The sequence below is a fragment of the Cetorhinus maximus genome, chromosome 14 (genome assembly GCF_964194155.1).
Source record: "Cetorhinus maximus chromosome 14, sCetMax3.hap1.1, whole genome shotgun sequence".
Lineage (NCBI taxonomy): Eukaryota > Metazoa > Chordata > Chondrichthyes > Lamniformes > Cetorhinidae > Cetorhinus > Cetorhinus maximus.
The window spans coordinates 96,545,503-96,567,673 of record NC_135892.1 but is presented as its reverse complement, the minus strand read 5'-3'; the positions used below and the strand labels follow the sequence as shown (position 1 = coordinate 96,567,673).

The 22,171-nt window shown below is 42.3% G+C and overlaps 1 protein-coding gene across 1 annotated transcript in view; it reads left to right on the top strand.

The window, feature by feature from the left end:
* Nucleotides 1-22,171, top strand: part of ryr2a (ryanodine receptor 2a (cardiac)) — a 794,383-nt gene that overhangs the window by 556,707 nt on the left and 215,505 nt on the right. The window contains exons 38-46 of the mRNA XM_078557297.1: nt 268-373; nt 5,022-5,165; nt 7,619-7,892; nt 9,378-9,492; nt 10,202-10,334; nt 11,562-11,665; nt 15,576-15,711; nt 19,503-19,689; nt 21,184-21,289. Of these exons, the coding sequence (XP_078413423.1) occupies nt 268-373; nt 5,022-5,165; nt 7,619-7,892; nt 9,378-9,492; nt 10,202-10,334; nt 11,562-11,665; nt 15,576-15,711; nt 19,503-19,689; nt 21,184-21,289 (1,305 nt within the window). The remainder of the gene's footprint in view (nt 1-267; nt 374-5,021; nt 5,166-7,618; nt 7,893-9,377; nt 9,493-10,201; nt 10,335-11,561; nt 11,666-15,575; nt 15,712-19,502; nt 19,690-21,183; nt 21,290-22,171) is intronic.

Below are 22,171 nucleotides of genomic sequence, written 5' to 3'. Positions count from 1 at the left end.
GCAAAACAATATAACAAGATGACTGGAGTGTGAAATTTAGCTCTAACACTCTTCATAACCAACTGAAAGCCTTGAAGATTCCTGTACATTCCCAACACAAATATGTCACAAGACTGTTTCAAATGGGGAAAGAACTGAAGGCTCAACTGCATTTATGGCTTTTTGAACACTGTGCCTCTTAATTTATGCAGTGAGCTTGTGGCTTTGTTTATATCCCAACGCTATGACGGCTTAGTTATAAGCTTAACAAATTTGTTTTATTTTCAGATTAACATGTTGCTGAGTTTCAAAAATGACAGACGTGATTGTCCTTGCCCTGTAGAAGTACGGGAAGAACTGCTGGATTTCCACGAGGACCTCATGGCGCATTGTGGTCAGTTTGACATACTGGGCAGAATTTCTGTAATGCGTCAGAGGTGGGAAGACTGGAAAATTAGTGCCAGAGAGCGGCGTGCTGGCCTGCCGGCATGTTCCTGCATCCAGCCCACTTTGGCAGAGGCCAGGTTAGGGGCATGGATGGCCTATTAAGGCAATTAAAGGACAACTTAAGGCCAATGTTCTGAAGGTTGACGAGCAGCAGACTGGGCTGTGGGGAGCGAGGTGGTATTCCAGCTTTGTTTTAAACCTCCACCCCCTGCAGCTGACAGACCTTTTTGTTTTTCAAGTTTCGAAAAAGTCTTCAGAATGCACCTCTCCTTTTTCCCATAGAACCATAGAACACTACAGCACAGACAACAGGCCATTCGGCCCTTCTAGTCTGTGCCGAAATATTATTCCGCTAGTCCCATTGACCTGCACCTAGTCCATAACCCTCCAGACCTCTCCCATCCATGTATCCATCTAATTTATTCTTAAAACTTAAGAGTGAGCTCGCATTTACCACGTCAGATGGCAGCTCGTTCCACACTCTCACCACTCTCTGAGTGAAGAAGTTCCCCCTAATGTTCCCCCTAAACCTTTCCCCTTTTACCCTAAAGCTATGTCCTCTCGTGTTTATTTCTCTTTACTTTATTAAAATATTCGTTCATGCGATGTGGGCGTCGCTGGCTAGGCCAGCATTTATTGCCTATCCCTAATTGCCCTAATTGTAGTAGTGTGCCACCTTCTTGACTTGCTGTAGTTCATGTGGTGTAGGTACACCCGCAGTGCTGTTAGGGAGGGGGTTCCAGGATTTCGATCCAACGACAGGATGATGTGTGGCTTGGAGGGAATTTGCAGGTGGTGGCATTCCCATGCGTCTGTTGCCCTTGTCCATCTAGGTGTTAGAGGTCGTGAGTTTGGAAGGTGCTGTTGAAGGAGCCTTGGTGAGTTGCTGCAGTGCATCTTGTAGATGGTACACACTGCTGCCACTGTGCATTGGTGGTGGAGGGAGTGAATGTTTGTGGATGGGATGCCAATCAAGTGGCTTGCATTGGCCTGGATGGTGTTGAGCTTCTTGAGTGTTGTTAGAGCTACATTCATCCATGCAAGTGGAGAGTATTCCATCACACTCCTGACTTGTGCCTTGTAGATGGTGGACAGGCTTACTTGCCACAGATTCCTAGCCTCTGACCTGCTCTTGTAACTACAGTATTTATATGGCTAATCCAGTACAGTTTCTGGTCAATGGCGACCGCCAGGTTGTTGATAGTGGGGGATTCAGTGATGGTAATGCCATTAAATGTCAAGCGGCGATGGTTAGATTCTTTTTTTGTTGGCGATGGTCATTGCCTGGCACTTGTGTGGCCTGACTGTTACTTGCCACTTGTCAGCCCAAGCCTGGATTTTGTCCAGGTCTTGCTGCATTTGGACATGGGCTGCTTTAGTATCTGAGGAGTTACGAATGGTGCAGTCATTGTACAGTCATCAGCAAACATCCCCACTTCTGACCTCATAATGGAGGGAAGGTCAAAAATGAAACAGCTGAAGATGGTTGGGTCTAGGACACTACTCCGAGGAACTCCTGCAGCGATGTCCTGGGACTGAGATGATTGACCTCCAACAGCCACAAACATCATCCTTTCTGCTAGGTATGACTCCAACCAGCTGAGATGCTTCCCCTCATCCCCATTGGTTCCAGCTTTGCTAGGGCTACTTGATGCCATTCTCGGTCAGATGCTGCCTTGATGTCAAGGGCAGTCTCAACTCACCTCTGGAGTTCTCCTCTTTTTTCCATGTTTGGACCAAGGCAGTAATGAGGTCAGGAGCTGAGTGGCCCTGGTGGAACCCAAACTGAGCGTCAGTGAGTGGGTTATTGCTGAGTAAGTGTTGCTTGATAGCATTGTCAATGACATTTTCCATCACTTTGCCGATGATTGAGAGTAGACTGATGGGACGGTAATTGGCCGGGTTGGATTTGTCCTGTTTTTTGTGGACAGGACATATCTGGGCAATTTTCCACATTGCCGGGTAGATGCCATTTTGTAGCTGTACTGGAACAGCTTGGCTAGGGACACGGCAAGTTCTGGAGCACAAGTTTTCAGTACTATTGCATGAATGTTGTCAGGGCCCCTTTAGGACTCAACCAGCTTGGTCTATAGTGGTGCTACCAAGCCACTCTTGGAGATGGACATTGAAGTCCCCCACCTAGAGTACATTCTGTGCCTTTGTCATCCTAAGTGCTTCCCCAAATGATGTTCAACATGGAGGAGCACTGATTCATCAGCTGAGGGGGGCAGTAGGTGGTAACTAGCAGGAGGTTTCCTTGTCCTTGTTTGACTTGGTGCCTTGAAACTTCATAGGGTCCTGAGCTGATATTGAGGACTTCCTGGGCAACTCCCTCACGACTGTATACCACTGTGCCACCACCACTGGTGGGTCTGTCGGGCTGGTGGGACAGGACATACCCAGGGATGGCAATGGTGCTGTCTGAGACGTTGTCAGGACGGTATGATTCCATGAGCATGACCATGTTAGGCTGTTGCTTGACTAGTCTTGGGACAGCTCTCCCAATTTTGGCACAAGCCCTCAAATGTTAGCAAGGAGGGCTTTGCAGGGATGACAGACCAGGGAGTGCCTTTGTCCTTTCCGATGTCTAGGTCGATGCTGGGCAAATACATCGATGTAGCTACCTGCATCAGCAGCTCCCACCTCTGATGGTGAGGCTGCTGATGTGTTAGTGCTGGAGGGCCCTCCAGCCCTGGGACCCCACCCTCCATCCTTAATTGAACAGGTCCCCTATAGACAACCAAGTAATTAGCCACCTCCTCAAAAATCACCCTCTGGCATGTATGGATTCCTTATCCACATTTCCTCTCGACAGTGGGATCAGGAGCCACAAGCAAAAATTCAGCCCATCTTTATTAAAATGAGGAAATTAAACTGATATCCAGCAGAACAAAGCTTAATTTGTATGGTATGTAAAATGATGGTCTCCGCATGAAACCATGCTACTATATATAAACTTTTTATACATTGGCACTAAATGTCATGATATGGGAAAAATACAATAAAAACACAAGGAGCACAGTGAATCATCAATGAAAACCCATTAGCGTGTTTTTTTTAAAGGGCATGGTGCTTGCAGTAATTATGATGAGAGTCATTGAGTCATTGCAATTATTTGAAAAAAGGCATTCATGGTTGAATTTTAAAATTCAGATGTGAAAATCACAAATAGTTATCATTCAATGCGTTCTATTTCTCACAGAACGAAACTTAGAGCTGGATTACACTTTCCTCCCCTGGAACATTTGAAGGCAGGGTGGGGCACGTAAAATCCAGTGAGCACTGTGTCCACCACCTACTCGCCTGCCCCTGCCCCAGCCGCAGTTAAACGGGGGACGGGGCTGGCTTGCCTGCCCTTGGGCCTATTGAGGCTCTTAAAAGGCCAATTAATACCCATAGCGAGGGGAGGCCCTAACCAGTCGGAAAGCCCAGCAGCTTTAGCTGTGCAGGTTGGTGTCGGACAAGAGGGGGCCCCTCCTTTGCGGGTCCTCTGATCCATCGGAGTCACCACACCCCCAAAGGTCATCCACCCTTTAACCCTCTCCCTCTAGCCTCTTGAACCTGGTCCCAACTCCCCTCACCCGTTTGCCAGAATCTGCCAACTTGGCCCCGAGAGACCTCGGACCATGGACTTACCTGGGCTTCTCCACTTGGTGGGACTGCCTGTAGTCCACTGCACCGCATCCAATTGTTTGGCAGCTCTCTAAGGTAGGGCTTCTTTCCAAGTCAGGGGCAGGAATCCCCTCCTCCAACCAATTAACACAGCTCCCAGCATTAAGTAGTTGCAGGTCAGTCGTGGAGATCAAGGGCCAGCTGCATTGCTGGCGTTATTGGAGTGGTAAGGTTATTGACCTCATTTTTAGGCTGTTACTGCCCCATTAACACCAAACAAAGGACATGAAGAGCAACATCCATGGAACTGATCTGTCTACATGCAGTTAATATTTTGCTAATAAATCAATGCTAATGGCAACACCACCACCTGCAAGTTCATCTCCAATCCACATACCACCCTGCCTTGGAACTATAACTCACTGTCGCTTGGCCAAAATCCTGGAACTCCCTTCCTAACAGCACTGTGGGTGCACCCACATGGACTGCAGCGGTTCAAAAAAGGTGGCTTGCCACCACCTTCTCAAGGGCAATTAGGGATGGGCAACAAATGTTGGCCTAGCCAGCGATTCCCGCATCCCATAAACGTATAATTTTTTAAAAAATTATCGATTTATTGATAAATCTTGAATTCCACTATATTGGACGTACATAAGAAATGATAAAACTTATCAAACATGTCTGGAATGAGTTAACATCTTGTGAATTGAAGTGATCATTTTTTGATAGAAAACTTTTTACTAGCAGTTTGTTGACAGGATTAAGACATTTTATGGATGAGTGTTTAATCCTAATGACTACTTTGCGAGGAAACCATCCTCTGTTGATGTATAACTTGCTTCACAGAGTTAAGGAGCAAACTTAAAATGAGTCAATTTAAAGCAATTTCACAAAGGGAGCCCTCTACTCTGGTTGGTTTTCCAAATGCTGTTAATTTGAATGGGGTTTCAGGTGCTAAAAAGAACTTACATTTCTTGTTTCAGGCATTGAACTGGAAGAAGAAGAAGCGAATAACGATGACAGTGACTCCACAATCAGGGGTCGACTTATGAACCTGGTGGAAAAAGTGACGTATTTAAAGAAAAAGCAGAAAGAGAATCCAGTGGAACAGGAGACAAAGAAACCCAGTTAGTGTTTGTTTCTGAAATGTATTCGAAGTGATTTCCTTTTGATTCAGTGATCTCAGATTGTGACTCACCCTTTTAATGCATACTGTATTACCCCTTTCTTTATACATACCCTAGAAATTCTGGCTTTCTCATTGGAGCTTCAGAAAGGAAATTTTTTTTTAGCAAAGTTCGGAACAATTGGTTGTCGGTCACCATGGCTGGGATTTTCCCGCTGGTGTTGGGTGTGAGCGGACAATGTGGCGAGAAGGCCAAAAGTCAGTTTCAGGATGTCCTGAGAACTAGTTTGTGGTCGCCTGCTCCGTCTGCCAGTGGCGGGCTGTGTTCCCTGCCATCGGATGTCAGGAACCTCATTGTAATATATCAGCACATCATTATAAAGCTAGCCCGCTGGACTCATTCCCTCCCCAGCTGAATCGTCTGCCCGCGTCAGCGGGAAAACACGCTGACATGTTTCACAATAGCATTTATAGAGCGTGCACTTGGCAGGCTGCACTTTAATCGGAATTTTAAGATTTGTTTGCTTACCTTGCTTCGGTCAACACTCGCAGTCATCAGCCCCAGGCTTCACAGACAGCACAGACAGTCACTTTTAGGGAGCTCACAGGTAGATCTCTACCTATCAGATCAGCCATATGTGGGTGGCTTTTCAACGGCTGCAGGGCAAGGTCTTGCTTGGGGAAGGGGGAGAAGTGGCCTCAGGCAAGGGAAGAGGCTGCAGGACGAGAGCTGTACTGGGGAAGGAGGGTATCCCAGGGTGTGTATGGGACACATGTTCATCTGTGTAAATAGCCTCAAGATGGTGAGGGCTGAGGAGGCAGTCTGCAGAGGAGATGAGGCCAGATGGACACACGAGGGTATGTGTGTGAGAATGGATGGTGATGTCCCTTGAGCTGGCAGTGAGAGAGATGCCAGTGAATGTGTGGTGGGCTTGATTGTGAGAGTTTAGAGTAATGAGATGGTTGCCTTACCCTGGCTGCACAGATGAGATCATTCATCCTCTATCTGCATTGGATGGCCGACTTCTTCAGTGCACATCGGCACTGAACGCCACTGCCATCGCCGACCAAGCCGGAGTGGTAATGTAGCTGTCCCTCCTGTGGCCAGCGTGGGGGTAGAGGACATCACAAGGAGCCTTCATGGCATCCAAAAGGCGCTCGAGGGCTGCAGTCCACTTGACTTTTGGGGCCACATCTTCTTTGCTGCAGTCCTGGGCTAGAAACACTGAGCGCGGTTGTACTTTAAATGTGGTGCCTGGCATGATGAAGCGGAGAGGTGACAGTGTGGCAGGCAAATCAGAGCCCGGGTCGTCATGGAAACGGCGTGTATCCTGGGAATGCATAATTAATACGGCGGATTTGGGACGATACGGCCTGAAAAGCCGCCATTGCGGCCAGCGGGTAAAACATCATTTTACCCGCCCGCTACCGCACTTAGTGCAAATCTGGGACAATTCCGCCTGATGTGTTTTGCTAAAAAAAGAGACATGCTGTCGAAACAATTCGTCTTGCACTCAACAGGACAATTCACAAGAATACCAAATTGTAAGAGTAACAACAATTTATACTGCATACTACTCATGCAGTATAAATTGTTGTTCTCTTTACAATTTGGTATTCTTGTGAATCTGACCTAATGAGTGCAAGACTAAAAGCTTCAACAGCATGTCTCTTTTTTTCAGTAATACTCAAGCTCTGTACTACCAAACGACGATTAGCAATTTGTTATTAAATCTGATACAAAAACAAAATACCGCAGATGCTGGAAATCTGAAATAAAAGCAGAAAATGCTGCAGCTGTTCAGCAAGTCAGGCGGAGAGAGAAACAGAGTTAATGTTTAAGGTCAGTGACCTTTCACCTAAAACCCTGATGAAAGATCACAGACCTGAAATGTCAACTCTGTATGTCTCTCCATAGATGCTGGCTGACTTGCTGAGTGTTTTCAGCGTTTTCTGTTGGTATTATTAAATCTGGTTAGCTCCAGAATGACATTGACCCTGATTGCTGTGTGGCCTCATGGCCTAGAGATGTTACATGAATGGATGGAGTGAGGATGGGAGGAGGAAATGGTCAGAGAAGGCAGAGAGATTATTTTCTTAAATGGGCCTGGGTATTATGAAAATGGAAAGTAAGCTGATTGTAAGTGGGGGTTGAAATTTTTAAAGGATATGCATTAAAAAGTTGTGAGATTAGCAGAATGAAGAATAGGATACTGAGGAATCAAGATCTGATTAATAGTTTACAATATTGGGAAAGCTCTCCCTCCGATCTTAAATGACGTATGCAGAAGGTCAAATTGACAAAAGATTAGCATTTTGCCACAATACTTGCATATAACACTACTTCACCGTTACATGTCCTGAGCATTCATTATGAGTACATGATAGAAATTTGAAAATGCTGTCAGAAATTTTTAAACCCATTCATTAAAATGATTTGCATTTTTATTTTAGCCACACTGCAACAGTTGATCTCTGAGACCATGGTACGGTGGGCCCAGGAGTCAGTGATTGAAGACCCAGAGTTGGTTAGGGCCATGTTTGTGCTATTACACCGGCAGTATGATGGCATTGGTGAGCTTGTTCGTGCTTTACCCAAGACATATACAATAAATGGAGTGTCCGTGGAGGACACGATAAACTTACTTGCTTCACTGGGCCAGATCAGATCTCTGCTAAGCGTCAGGATGGGTAAAGAAGAGGAGAAGTTGATGATCCGTGGGCTGGGGTGAGTAAACAAAATTTAGTTTTTGTGTAGCTCAAGGGATTTCAGAATGTTGATATATGAGCTACGGTAGAAAATTGACCTTCATACTGAGCTGAATCACTTTTCAAATGTTCGTGACTATTACCATTTACCACCTTTCAAACTTGAAAACAATTTTTAACATTGAATATTTTTATATATTTGGAATAATATGTTTGCTTGAAATTTCCCCCTCAACTACATTTGGGGTGGAAGTGTTAACTCATTTATGTTGGTGGACTTATGTCGCCAAAAGATAGTGGAGAGAAGAGTTTGAGACAAATGGATTACGCTTGTGTACCCATCATCCCACAGTATAATTTCAAGGCCTTGCTTTTGGAGGATTTTGAATGAATTCTTTTTTTTAATAGATTTAAGCTTGACACTGTTTACCACAGAATGTCAGCGCCAATTATAACCAAATGCAACCATTGGGGAAACTGATGGGAATGGGTGCAATGCTGATTTTACAATCAGCCCAATTATACTCTCCATTTAAGTTAACAGTGTGCAATATTAGGCGGGTGTAAGACCAATGATCCATCGATCCCATGGGCCCTGAATTAGATTAAAAATACTCCCATTAGGTTTCACAGCTCTGGAGGATATGGAGGAATTGAGTAAATAGCTCCAGTAAATAACTTTTGCAAATGAGAACAGCTCTCCTCCAAATACTGACTCTCTAAAAACCTTCCAATTTTGGGGTGGGAGGAAACACCCACAAGACCCCTCAACATGAGGCCCGAGTGTTATTTGAATGATTCTGATCTGTTTCTCAAAGGAAATGCATGGGAAATGGGGGCGGGAGCCGGATTTCACCGGGGATCCGAAGGAACGATCCATGTGGGCCTGAGGTTTCTCTAACTGCAGCTGGTGACGTCCTGATTCCAGGGGTTGGATGGGGGAGTTGGGTGTACAAAGCTATGGGAAATTTAAATCGCTAATGTCATGGGCTCCCGGAGGCTGGGCTTGGGGCAAGGGTGTAGGGGTGGTCGAGGTGGGGTTGCCAAGTGGGAGTTAATCCTTGATTCTACGAAATTCCAGATTATTACATGAGGACTGGAAGACCCTCAGGCCTGAAATGCCCCTCGTTAAAATGGCAGAAAATGCGAATGCTGCATGAACTCCCAACCACCATTGTAACAACCCACCTGGCCGACTTGGGGTTGACTTCCTTTCCTCTTTTTTTTTTGGAATTTATTTTAAGCTGTAATTTAATTTGCAGTTCAGATTTCAATATGTTATCCTGCAAAATTGATTTTATTCACTTAAGTTCAAAAGATCAAAGTGCCTTAATCTAATAAATAAAAAAAAATTAAAAACCAAAGGTCTGGCTTAAATATCCTAAATAATCAACAGTTACATAATGTAGTCTTGTTAGTGGAATTTTCAGAGCAATTAGCCAACACCCACTCGTTAACATTTATACTCAATAAGTGTGTTTTGTTTCTTCCTTCTTTCACATAGGGATATAATGAATAACAAAGTGTTTTACCAACATCCGAATCTAATGAGGGCTCTGGGGATGCACGAGACAGTGATGGAGGTGATGGTGAATGTACTCGGCGGTGGAGAGTCTAAGGTAAGTGGGCTGGGATTTGTCCAATATTAATATATATATTGTCACAATATTTCCATTCTTTAATAAATCAATTCTCTCTTAAATTACTTATTGGGAAGATGTATCCAGGGAAAAATGTAAAGAATGGAAATATTGTTTTAAGAGAGAATTGATTAATTAAAGTGCAATTTAACATCAATTCTTCCTCATTGATATTACATGTTTCTTGCCGATACCACTGTAACAAGTTTTAGTTTAAATCTAACCAGATCGAAGAATTGGTTGTAAACTACCAATATCCTGTCGTCCTTTGAGGTTGTGTCAGCACCATTTTATCCCTCTTCAGAGCTGAAGCCAGGAAATCTCTTTGATAAGTACATATTCTCACTAAGATGTGACCTAATTAATAGTATTTAAATTAAATATGCATGTTTGTATAAATTAAAAGAGCACATAGGTACCAAGTCTTTCTTTCCAAACATACCCAGTTGAGAGACAACTGTTTCCAAATTAGAAAAAACATGCAAATAAAGTTTCTGGGCACAGCTTTGTTGAGGGGAAGATATTGTCCAATTTTCAAATATTTTGGGTGAGATAACCTTTACACTATTACTGTGCAATGATAAACTAAAATGCTTTGTAACCTTTCTGTTTCTCCCGCTTATTGTTCTTCGAAACAATTTTGGAACTAAACTGAGTCTGTTTTGTTCTATCAATGCATTTTGTTTAGGAGATTATCTTCCCAAAGATGGTGGCCAACTGTTGTCGCTTCCTCTGCTACTTCTGCCGAATCAGTCGACAAAATCAAAAAGCCATGTTTGACCACTTAAGCTATTTATTGGAAAACAGCAGTGTTGGATTAGGTGAGGATATATAATTCATCAGAGACCCTACATTCTGAATTAATGAAGCATTCAATTCTAGTCCTGTTGGCATTCATATATTGGAAGAGCATGGTTCAGAATCTGGGCCTTACAGGGCTAGTGAGCTAGAGGCTCGGACTAATGCTCCGGAAGTATAAGCTCAAAACCTACCAGGGCGACTTAGGGAATTTAAATTCTATTGATAAGTTTGGAATAAGGTGCTAGTCTCATTAATAATGATCATGAAAGCACTGGATTGTTACAAAAACCCATCTGGTTCACTAATGACCTTCGCGGGAGGAAACCTTTCTGTCCTAGTTTGGCTTACACTGATTGTAGACCTGCAACAATGTGGTTGACTCTTTACTGCCCTCTGAAACGGCCTAGCGAGCCACTCAAACCGCTACAGAAAAATAGCACTGTGGTGTACCCTACACCACATGGACTGCAGTGGTTAAAGAAGGTGACTCACTAGGGCAATTGGGATGGGCAGCAATTGCTGGCCTTGCTAGCAATACTCATATCCCTAGGACAAATTTAAAAAAAAATGTCATAATTGATCTCCCATAAAAGGATTTTTCAGTTGGGTTTTTTGATTAAGCAACCAAGTTGTATTTTAAGTTTAAGGGCTCGTAGTGCTGTTTCTTGTGCACTATGTATTGCCTAGTGGAGGTGAATGAAATTCAAACAAGCCTTTCATATCATTCCTCTCCACAGATGCTATCAGACCTGCTGAGTTTTTCCAGCTATTTTTGTTTTTGTTTCAGATTTCCAGCATCCGTGGTATTTTGCTTTTACCTTTCATATTGTGCTTGTGCCTTTAAAACAGGTGGCACTTCTTGTGAAAAAGTCTACTTTTTGATATTGATTGGAAAAGTGAGGCTGAAAATGGTCCAATTTCTTAAAGGTGCAAATGCACTCAGAATGATTTATTCATCCTATGTATTCACTGATGAGAATTTGAAATAGGATTTGATACTTGGAACTTAGTTTCTTGCCAAGAGAGCTCAATTGATTCTGAAACTGAACTTAAGCATTTCTTAATTGGCCCAATTTTTCTGTGCCAATGCTCAGACTATTAAAAATCTCATCCCTGCAGTGTCTTACCACGAATAAGGAGTGGCAAGTTCCACCAAAATTATTTTGTCCGATATAGTATTGAACAACACTGTCATACCTAAACCACTTATAAGGCTGTTTTTCAAATGCTTTATATTTTTTTAATAGCATCTCCTTCAATGCGAGGTTCCACTCCTTTGGACGTTGCTGCAGCGTCTGTGATGGACAACAATGAACTTGCCTTAGCATTGCGAGAGCCTGACTTAGAAAAAGTAAGTATCAGTCTATGGTTATCCAAATGCAGTTACGTCTGGTTTTTTTTTATTTTGTTAAAACCACAAAGTGCCCAATAGTAGTCTTAAAAGATCAACCAAAGACACATCTTAATGGATATTTAGCTTTGGGACGAAAAGTATGAAAAGAACATAATAGTTGGTTGGGCTATAATGCTGCAGTGTGCCAAAAATGCCCTACTTCCCTGCAATATATATTGAAATAAATTCCATTAACAATACAATTTGGGCTATGTTCGTACATACAGTAGCACAAGTCTTGCTTTGCTACTACATATCAACATTGACTAGACCTGACTACTTTGTGATTACACGTCTTATCCCTTGCCTTTTCCCACTTGTTCCCTTCTGTGCTTTCTATCTTATTCAGTCATCTGAACAGCTGTGTATTTTCAGCATTTTCTGTTTTTATTTCAAAGAATACACTTGCAGCATTCTTGTAAAATTATTTTAATGAGATACTATACTGACACGGAGATCTATATGTACACAATAGAAAATAATTCCAGTGTTTCAGAAGTAAATATTTTAAAATAAATAATTACATGACCTGCCTAATACCAATGTGTTTTGGCTGAGGGGGAAAATGACAATTCCTTGCTATAATTATGCAATTTATACATAATTCAAATTGTGTGTGGTCGTTTTGAATACAGTGGCTGAGGAATCTTTCTTGATTCTTTTTGTTAACCATAGGAGTTTAAAATCAATATTTTATACATTGAGTTAATTTCAGCATTTTATTATTGCTGTGATTGATTGTTTGGTTTGATTTTTACCACTGTTGGCACAATTTTTGAATGAGGAGTGACTCAGCAACGTGGCATGCGATCACATGGTACATAACATAGACCTGACAGAAAGAGTAATCACACCACTCCAGAGTGTATCACTGTGTAGAGGATCACTTCAGTTCACTTCAAATCATTTCATCAGACTTCAGTTCACTTCAGTTCTGCTTAATTATGAGTCAGAATCATAGAATGATACACCACAGAAGGAGGCCGTTCGGCCCATCCTGCCTGTGCAGGCTCTTTGAAATTGACTATCCAATAGTTCCACTCCCCAACTCTTTCGCGATCGCCCTGCACATGTTACCCCTTCAACTATTTATCCAATTCCCTTTTGAAAGTTATTACTGAATCTGCTTCTGCATCGTCCTTTCAGGCAGTGCATTTCAGATCATAATAACTTGCTGCATAAATTTTCTTCCCCTCATGTCGCCTCTGGTTCTTTCGCCAGTCATCTGAAATCTGTGTTCTCTGGCTACTGACCCTTCTATGACTGGAAAAAGTTTCTCCTTTCACTCTATCAAAACGTTTCATGAATTTGAACACCTCTATCCAAACATCCCTTAACCATCTCTGCACTAAGGAGAAACAATTCCACCTACTCTACGCTCTCTGCTTAACTGAAGTCTCTCACCTTCATCCCCTTCGAGTCAATCCCCTCTGCACTCTCTCGTAGGACTACAGACTCTGTAAAGACTTGCCCAGAACTTGCCACAATACTCCAGCTGAAACCAAACCAGCATTTTATAAAATTTCAGCATAACCTCCTTGTAAACAGGCTGGGGCTGATTTTCATCACCCCATTTTTTGGTATAAACACATTGGCAGCTTTTTTTTTAAAGTGTCAAAGTACTTACAGGGGACCCTACCCCATTCCAAACTTGAGGTATGCTGCGCTCCTGCCTAAAGATAAATATATTTTGGTCTCTACCTGCATTTTTTGGTCTCTACCTGCATTGCTGCTGTCAGTCCCTCAACTCACCTGTGAATCACGGGCGGTACAAGTTGGGAGGAAGCATTTTTAGTGATATTTAAAGGGATCCTCAGCTTCTCTCAGTGAAAATGCTGAAAAGTTTTGGCACACATTTTGCTTTTGTTACCTTGTGGCGTTTGGGTACCTAAGGCAATTTCAAATGCCACCATGCCTGTAGAATGTTAAGATCTATGGAGAGGCCTCTGGCGACACACACTTCATCATGAGGGTCCTTCTGGAAATTCCACTCTGGCAAGAGGTGAAGGGTAAACACATATAGCTGCAACTACAAGGAGTGCAGCTAGAAAGAGGTGGGCTTGCAGGTATCGTACTCTTGTATGGGAACAAGGGTACTCTATTCAGCCACATGAGCCTGTTCTACTTGTGCGTCTGTTTGCAACAGGAAAGCTACTCTGGCTAAGTTACAGGAATCTTACATCGAATACTTGACAGCAGTTGCAGACTTTAGTATAGGCTATTATTTCTACACAAATCTTACTTTTATTATGTCTTGTATGCCATTTTTTCTCACTTAGCTCTTTCATAGTTGAATTAAAGATTAGTAAACGTGAAATCAAACAGTAATTTAGTTCCATTTATCTGCCTTTGAGACATATCCCTTGATACCCCTCAACTAACAAAAATCTCCTGATCTTTCAGTTCCGACTCTGACCCAGCATCCACAAGCTTTTGGGGAACGAGTTCCAGATTTCCACTACCATTTGTGTGAAAAAGCCTTTCCTGATTTCACACTTAAATGCCTCGTTCTACTTTTAAGATAGTACCTTTTTGTTCATTAATCCTCGGCAGAGGAAGTCGTTTCTCTGTATATACGCTGCAGGCTCAACACTGAGGAGCATAAGGAGTCTTTCCTTCTCCAGTGATGCTGTCGCAGAGTTGTGTCACCTCCAGCAGCAAGACCCAGAACCGACTGCCACAGCTGGCACTCAGCATTACCTGTTATTGTCAAGGTCATGTCAAGCCTGAACTGCTTTTTCCTCCAGATCTTTCCACACCGCTCCAGGAGATACCAGTAATGTCAGTCAGTCTGCACCATGTGCTTGCAGTAAACAGGTGGCTGATGCTACCTTTGTTTTAAAAAAATCTTTTTTGTTATGTTACCTTTGGAAACAACAGAATAGCCTCTAGAATTTGCACAGATTGCAGACTCCCCCACAAGTCCAGGACTTCATTGACTAACTCTAATCATGTCAGCTTCCAAATTCCTGCAATTGTCTCACTACCTCATGAATTATAAACGTTTTTCATTCCATTAATGCTCAACCAGCAGCACATCTACCCACTTACCTGGGAATTGGGAATGACACATTCCTATTGCTCCAATCCTCCAGCCACCCCTCTTTGTCCCTGTACAGCTTGGAGTTAAAGGCTATCTCCTGCACCCATGGCATTTGATTTTTTTGTAGGTTCCCCATGCATAATGGCCAAACTTTGCCACAGTAAGAACCATGGCTCCTTTAGAGACCTCATTAAGTAGGCTTGCTGAGTCCACGGGCGGTGTTTTTGATACCTGGACAGGACTGGTGGCTTCCTGCAATACATCCTATGAAGAATGTCCTATAAGATAGTGGTTTAATGTATAGCTTTTGCTCAACAAAGGGGACAACGCCTAGAGCCATGATTTCTTGAAAATGAAGTAATGTTCGCTTTGAATGGAGATGATGTAATGTACTTGCTAATAAATGAAAAGGTTTGCCAACCATTTATCATGGTGGTCTTGTGGCTCAGTCATTAGCGCCACTGCCTCTGAGTCAGAAGCTCCAGGCTCACCCCAGGACTTGTTGGCCATGGAGGGAGCATTCATGACGTGTTGATAATCAGCCTGCAAATCCTTCCGACACTTCCTCGCTATTCCCCAAAGGGGATATGTGAAGATATGAAACAAGTGACTTTTCATCCAACTATTGTCTCTTTCAGAGGTTCAAGATTCCTCAATTTGTAGCTGGATTAGAATTCAGATGCAAGAGGTTAATGATTGGTTGTACCTTTACTTCTGCCACTATTCCAACAGGGCATTTCAATCAAGCTAACTAGTTCTTCCAACTAACATTGGAAATGTAGTATGAAGGCACTTACTGATTTCTGATAATGTTCTGTTCTCTAGGTTGTTCAGTATTTGGCTGGCTGTGGCCTGCAGAGCTGTGCAATGCTGGTTGCCAAGGGTTACCCAGACATTGGGTGGAATCCTGTGGAAGGGGAGCGATACTTGGATTTTCTGCGCTTTGCTGTATTTTGCAATGGTAAGGCACCATCTAAAAGCACGCCTTTAAAAGTGAAGACTGTGTAGGCTACAATCGTGTTATGATAAAGGAGGATTAAAGTGTCAGTGATGATACAATGCAAGAGTGATGCAAGCAGAGTAACTCAACTGAGTGAAGTAATAATCTGATACATGCCGATTGGAGATTCATATTTTTGATGGAAACCAGCTACATTCAGGGGTAAAACCAGGAAGCCCATTCTATGGACAGAATCTTGTGCCCTCACTCTTGGCGGGTTTGGTGGTAGTTTGTGGCATTTAATCAGGTGGGAAGGTGATGGGTGGACACCCCAACTTCCTGTCTTTACCCCGATTAAGTCTGTGGCAGGAAGACCCATGGACGGCCTTCCTGCCCCATCGACAATTGAGGCCCTTGAATGGACAGTTAATGCCCACTAAAGGGTCTCATCCCGTCACTGCTGATATTAGCCCACTGGCAGGCGAGTAACTCACCATGTGAGGAACATGACAGACAAACCCATGTGGGCTTCCAAGGGGGGTTCTTCGTTCATAAGTACTTAGTGCCTGATCAAGGGACCTGGCATCGGGAAAGGGGTGGCAGGGAGCCACCCCCTGCCCTTGTTGCTGACCCATCCTCCAAGGAGGAAGGGGAAGGCCCCCTGTAACCCCCAACCCATGACCTCCAACCCCTCCAACCCGCAACCTGTCTCCCGCCATCACTCACCTCTGGCCTGGAATCCAGCGACAATCCTAGGCCTTGAGGGGGTGTCGTACCATGAGCAGCCACCACCTGCCGGTGGCACTGTTGTTCGATAGTGCTGCTGCCCTCTGATTAGCTGGCAGCTTTTGGCAGGCGGGAATTATGTTCCTGGAGTCCTTTATCCCAGGAAAGGCCCTTTGCTGCCTGTCATGTCCCTGAGTGAAACATGTTGCAGTGGGCCTTTCTGCGGGCAGCAGGGAGCTCTCGTCAGTTCTCTAGCCAGCGGCTGAGACCCCTGTAACCTCCACAATATTCCACTTTGTATGATTTTCCTATGCTATTTATCCTGGATTGTACGTGAGGTGTAAAACTATTTTTTGTTTGTTTATGGGATGTGAGCATACATTGCTCATCTGTAATTGTCCTTTAGCAGGTAGTGGTGAGCAGCCTTTATGAACCACTGCATTCAATCTGGTGTAGGTGCATCAACAATGCTGTTGAGAAGGGAATTCTAGCATTTTGAACCAGTGACAGTGAAGGACCAATAATATAGTCTGAGTCAGGGTGGTGTGGGGCTTGGAGGGCAACCAGTGGTGGAGGGAGTGATTGTTTAGGGTAGTGGATGGGTTGCTGACCAAGAGGGCTGCTTTGTCCTAGATGGTGTTGAGCTTCTTGAGTGTTATTGGAGCTGCAGTCATCCAGACAAGTGGAGAGTATTTCATCACACTCCTGACTTGTGCCTTGAAGATGGTGGACGTCTTGGTGCACATTTTGATTGTAGTTTCCCTCCTCTTCCCTAGATATGTTGCTCTGCCATAAATACATCACTGGGTAGTTGGTCAAATATATATAACCCCTGATATCTATTGGTGGGCCTGCTTCCAATTTTTTTTATTGTCATTGCATTAAAAAATGGGAAAGTAAAGGGGAACAAAACAGAAAAAATTAGAGTAAAGGTTCACTAGCATAGGCCAACAGAGAAAATGAGGACAAGATAAAACCTTCAAATTGTCAATATTCTATATTTTGTTTCTTTCATATTTTATATAAATATAGATTAAAACACAGATTTAGAAACCTCAAAGAGTACCTCTGAGCACAGACTCTGTGTCTGCATTGTGGGAGTGCATATCAACAGTTTGAGCATTGAGGGTTATGGGGTACAAAGCATTTTCACTCATTAAAATACTTTCCTTAGTCCATTCTCAACTAGAGACTTGTATTGTAAAGCTGGGTTGAAAATATTAAGGATGGAAGATCAAAATTGTTCCGATATTACTAATGCAAAATTAGTGAGGGTACAGACTTTCTCAAAAATGCATAAATCACATGTTCACAGCACATGTTCACAGCATCTGGCATGTTTTTAGTTTCTTGGATGAGTTCAAGTTTTGTGTAAAATACACCAGCCTACTTATTTATTTGTTTGTCTCCCTGAGACTGCAAGGGTTACACATGTAGAATTGTATAACTCTGTTTCCAGAGTGAATGGGCAACGTGATCTAAATTTCCACTGAAAGGCTGCAGGCTAGACTTACTTTTCTAAGCTACATTTATACTGCTTCTTTCTGTATTCGTCTAATAGTAATCAGAATCTAGTGTAGCTGATAACATGGATTGTGAATAAAGATTGTCAATTTTAGCTGTTTAAATGTCTTCATATTCTTTCTTTGGCAAATAGGATGAAGTGGTTGCAACCTTCTTACACTGATTAACAGAGCCTAACATGAACACTCCTCCCATGACCATTTATCATCATTATACAAGCCTAAAGGGTGGTTAGTCCTGCATGGCACAAGGCTTTTAACCTATACCGAAAGGCAGGGGCACACCCTCTCACATACAAGTATCTCCTGGATGCTAACATAGAATTCATGGCCTAAGCTCTAGTCACCACTCACCAAGACACTCTGGAACAAGGTTTGAACTCTGCACCTTCTGTCTCAGTGGCTTGAATGTTACCATTAAGTCTAAGGCTCTCTCCAGTTCAACAATAAGATGAAGCTAACATTGCAGGGTAATTTTTACAAATTTGCACTTTCTGCACAAGGCTTTGCATGTGAGGAACGTATGTCTCAAACATGTGTTTGTGCAGCAAAGTCAGGGAGCTCTACAGTATTTTCCACCCATCAATTTCTCCTGAAGGCACTGACTTGTGTTTGTAGGTGTCCCCACAGGTATGAGCCACACAAGTGGGCATTCATTCATATTTGAGCTGTTATTAGGTTGTTAAGCAAATGGAGTCCTCATAGCTGAGTCAAATCGTCTTCTTAATTGAGATCGCCAAATACAGCTTTTCCAGCAGAGTTCCATGGTTAACAATCAGCAGTGGCAATCCTAGATGACTCTCACCCTTAGCCCTAAGTGCTGAAGCTGATTGCTGTGCCAGTCCAGCTGAATTCAGCATCTCAACAAAGATTGGAAATTCAGCCCTGAACCTTCCAATAATAAACTCATTCAATAGATTTACCAACCAAGTTTGAAATGCTATAATGTGAAGTCAGGATGTGACTTACAGGTTTTTTGTGCCAGTTATTTTTCACTCTGTTCAGAGAAGGTGGAAATACAATACAGACAGTATTTCCTTCTGCTTTTTTTTTGAGAAAATAAAGCTTATTAATTTGCCCTATGTAAAATGCAGAATTATTTAACCGTAATTTTGTGGTGATAGTGTACAGCTGCAGTGAACTAGTTATTAGAGCTGTAATTTTATGAACCAGGAAATTGGACACAAGAATAAATGGACTCCATTGAGTGATTTATCTTCAGTACATACCAGGCAGATGCTGGCATTTCACTCAAAATCATGCACTAAGTAATATGTATATCTCTTGGTACCAACGGCTGTGAATGAATGCAATAAACTAGTAAGTTATACCTCCATGAGAGCACTGATATTCAGTGGCAGAGCTAGCTGCAATGACGAGAAAGAAATTTGTATTTAATTTATTTGCAGGAAGGAAACAGGGTCTGCGTGTTGTGTCAAAGCTTTCTAAACCTTTGCTTAACATTGGTTTTCAAATACATCGTTGATTTGAGGGTGATTTTTTTTGTGTGTGTGTGTGTGCCGTGCTGGTGTCTCACCCACAATTGGTTCCATCAACCTGTAGGTGAGAGCGTGGAAGAGAATGCCAATGAGGTTGTAAGATTGCTGATTCGACGTCCCGAGTGCTTTGGCCCAGCCCTGCGAGGAGAAGGAGGGGACGGGCTCCTTTCTGCCATGGAGGAAGCTATAAAGATCTCTGAAGACCCAGCGAGAGATGGCCTGTCATCAACTGATGAATCTAGCAGAAGTCTGTGAGTCTGACTTGTGAACTGACTGTCAATACTCAGGTTTTGCCAGTCATGGAGTAGCTATGGCTATTCTTTGAAATATTTGCTGAAGAGGTAGCTCCATCTGGACTGAGAAAAAGGCAAAAAGCGTCATAGCTTCTTGCCTAACATTTAATTAGCTCATCTTTGCTTGAAGGGTGAAAACATCAAAGACCGTTACAGTTATTCATAGCTTTATCTAGAACTGAACATAAGAACAGGAGAAGGTCGTTCAGTCCTTCAAGTTAAACTGATATTCAATTAGATCATGGCTGATTTGCATATTAATTCCATCCACTCACCTTGATTCCATAATCCTTAATAGTCTCGCCTAACAAAAATCTATCAGTCTTATTTTTGGAATTTTCAATTGACCCCCAGCCTCAAAGCTTCTTGGAGGCGAGTGTTCCAGATTTCCATCACACTGAGTGTGAAGAAGTGCTTCCTGACATCACCCCCTGAACAGCCTCGTTCTAATTTTAAGGTTATAAATTACGTTTAGGAAAAGTACATCTTGCTGACCAAATGGTTTTTGAACAGGGAGGATTGCATTGGTTGAATCACTAAACTGAGAATTGTGAGAACTGAGTTAGCATCAGTAAGCATAGTCATATGTTTAAACATTCATGATGACTCAACTGTATCCGTTAATTAAGCTCATTCGCGCTGTTGGACTCAGCAAATTCTCTGAGCCATGTTCCCCAGTATTGTCACCTATAGTTGCAGGTTACTTGAAAATATTCTAAAATCAGCAAAAGGAAACAGGAATATATTCTTTGTAACTGATTTTTATTTTAATAGTTAATGACAATGCAGCTGGAAATCTTGTGTTGCTGTAAATGCTAAATTTGTTGATTAAAAACTGTGGAGCTGAAATGCTTCTTTAATGAAATTCAGGAAGAGCCCTGCTTTTCTTTGCAATTATCAACTTGCTAATAAAATTGGATTCACAGAATTGGCACATTTTAAACAGTGCATACCTGTCATTTTATTACAAGAATATTGATTATAGATATAAAGCAATCTCCCATTTTCCATTACAAGGGGAATTTCCTTCACACCATGTAGTGATTTGTGTTGTTGGAAATTACCTGATGTGCACAACCAGCCCATGCCTTAGTGACATCAAAAGAGGCAGTCATTATGGGCAACATCCTGGCACCACCTAGGCTGTTGCTTGGTGGGGCACTTAAATGATGTGTCAGAGGGACAACAAGAAAGACGTGAAGGAAACATTTAAACATTGTTGTATAAAATGTCTTTCTGTAACACAAATCATTCTGTTTTTCAGTTATAGTGTATGCTGCTAATATCTTGTGATGTGGTATTTGTGTTTTTGCATATGTATGTGTACTGAACTTTATGACCAAGTTGGAAGCATTGTTATTACTTTGCTTCATTGAAAGCCATGCAAATCTCTATTAGTACATGTTAAATTACATAAAATTCAGAAATACTGTTAATATATTTGGTTAACAGAGATCTGGAAGAAGAGGAAGATGACACTATTCATATGGGGAATGCCATTATGACATTCTATTCCGCTTTAATTGATTTATTGGGCCGCTGTGCACCAGAGATCCATGTAAGTAGCAAATCAATTCAAAAATGAGTTTCATTGATCTCAAACATCAATATCTTAAAGCTACTCAGCCCAATTGTTTTAATTGTATTGATAGTCCTTCACAAAAGTTACTTTGGGGGAAAATTCTAAAGAGTTATTTTTCTTTCTATTGAAATTGAATATTCCTCATTTCTGATACTAATGTTCAGACTCAAATAAAGAATGGCATCCGTGTTCTCAAGCTTGAGAACGTGACTAAGTAAGTAAAACAATGCATATTGCTTGCTTTGAGAGATAAAAATAATAATATTGACAATGTGGACAGTAAACTAAATGAGATTACCATCATCGAATGTTTTGGGCATTTTTTGACCACATTGTTCAAAGAGGCATTCCTCAATCCCTTGTAACCCAGACTGAAGAGTCTGTGAGGTAGAGTGCCAGCCCCAATGTTCACTTTCTTCCCATGTATTCACCACACTTCAGGATTTAAATAGCTCAAGAACTGAGACCCCTTTGTAATGCTCTTTGGCTTGACCTTTTTTCCTGCCACAGCTTCAAGTCAAGCTGCACAGAAGATCGGAGATCCATGATTTCATAATTAAAAGGGGGCTATCCAGATCCATTTATTTAGTTGTAACAACATTTCATGATTCCCATAAGATAGGGTAGTCGATCCCAGAGAGGCCTAATCAGGGACAGGCAGTCACGAAAATTAAATACTAAAAACCTTCTGCCTGTTTTGAAACAACAGGTTTCAGATTAGCTTTGGCAAAAGCCTGGGATCTGATTGTCTTCCTTGTTCTCTTGGGCGGAGAGGAGAGACCAAAAAAACGGAAAGATCAAAAATACCATTGAATGAGAGAATGTCACTCTTAACAAAGTGCAGTGGTAATCTTGTCT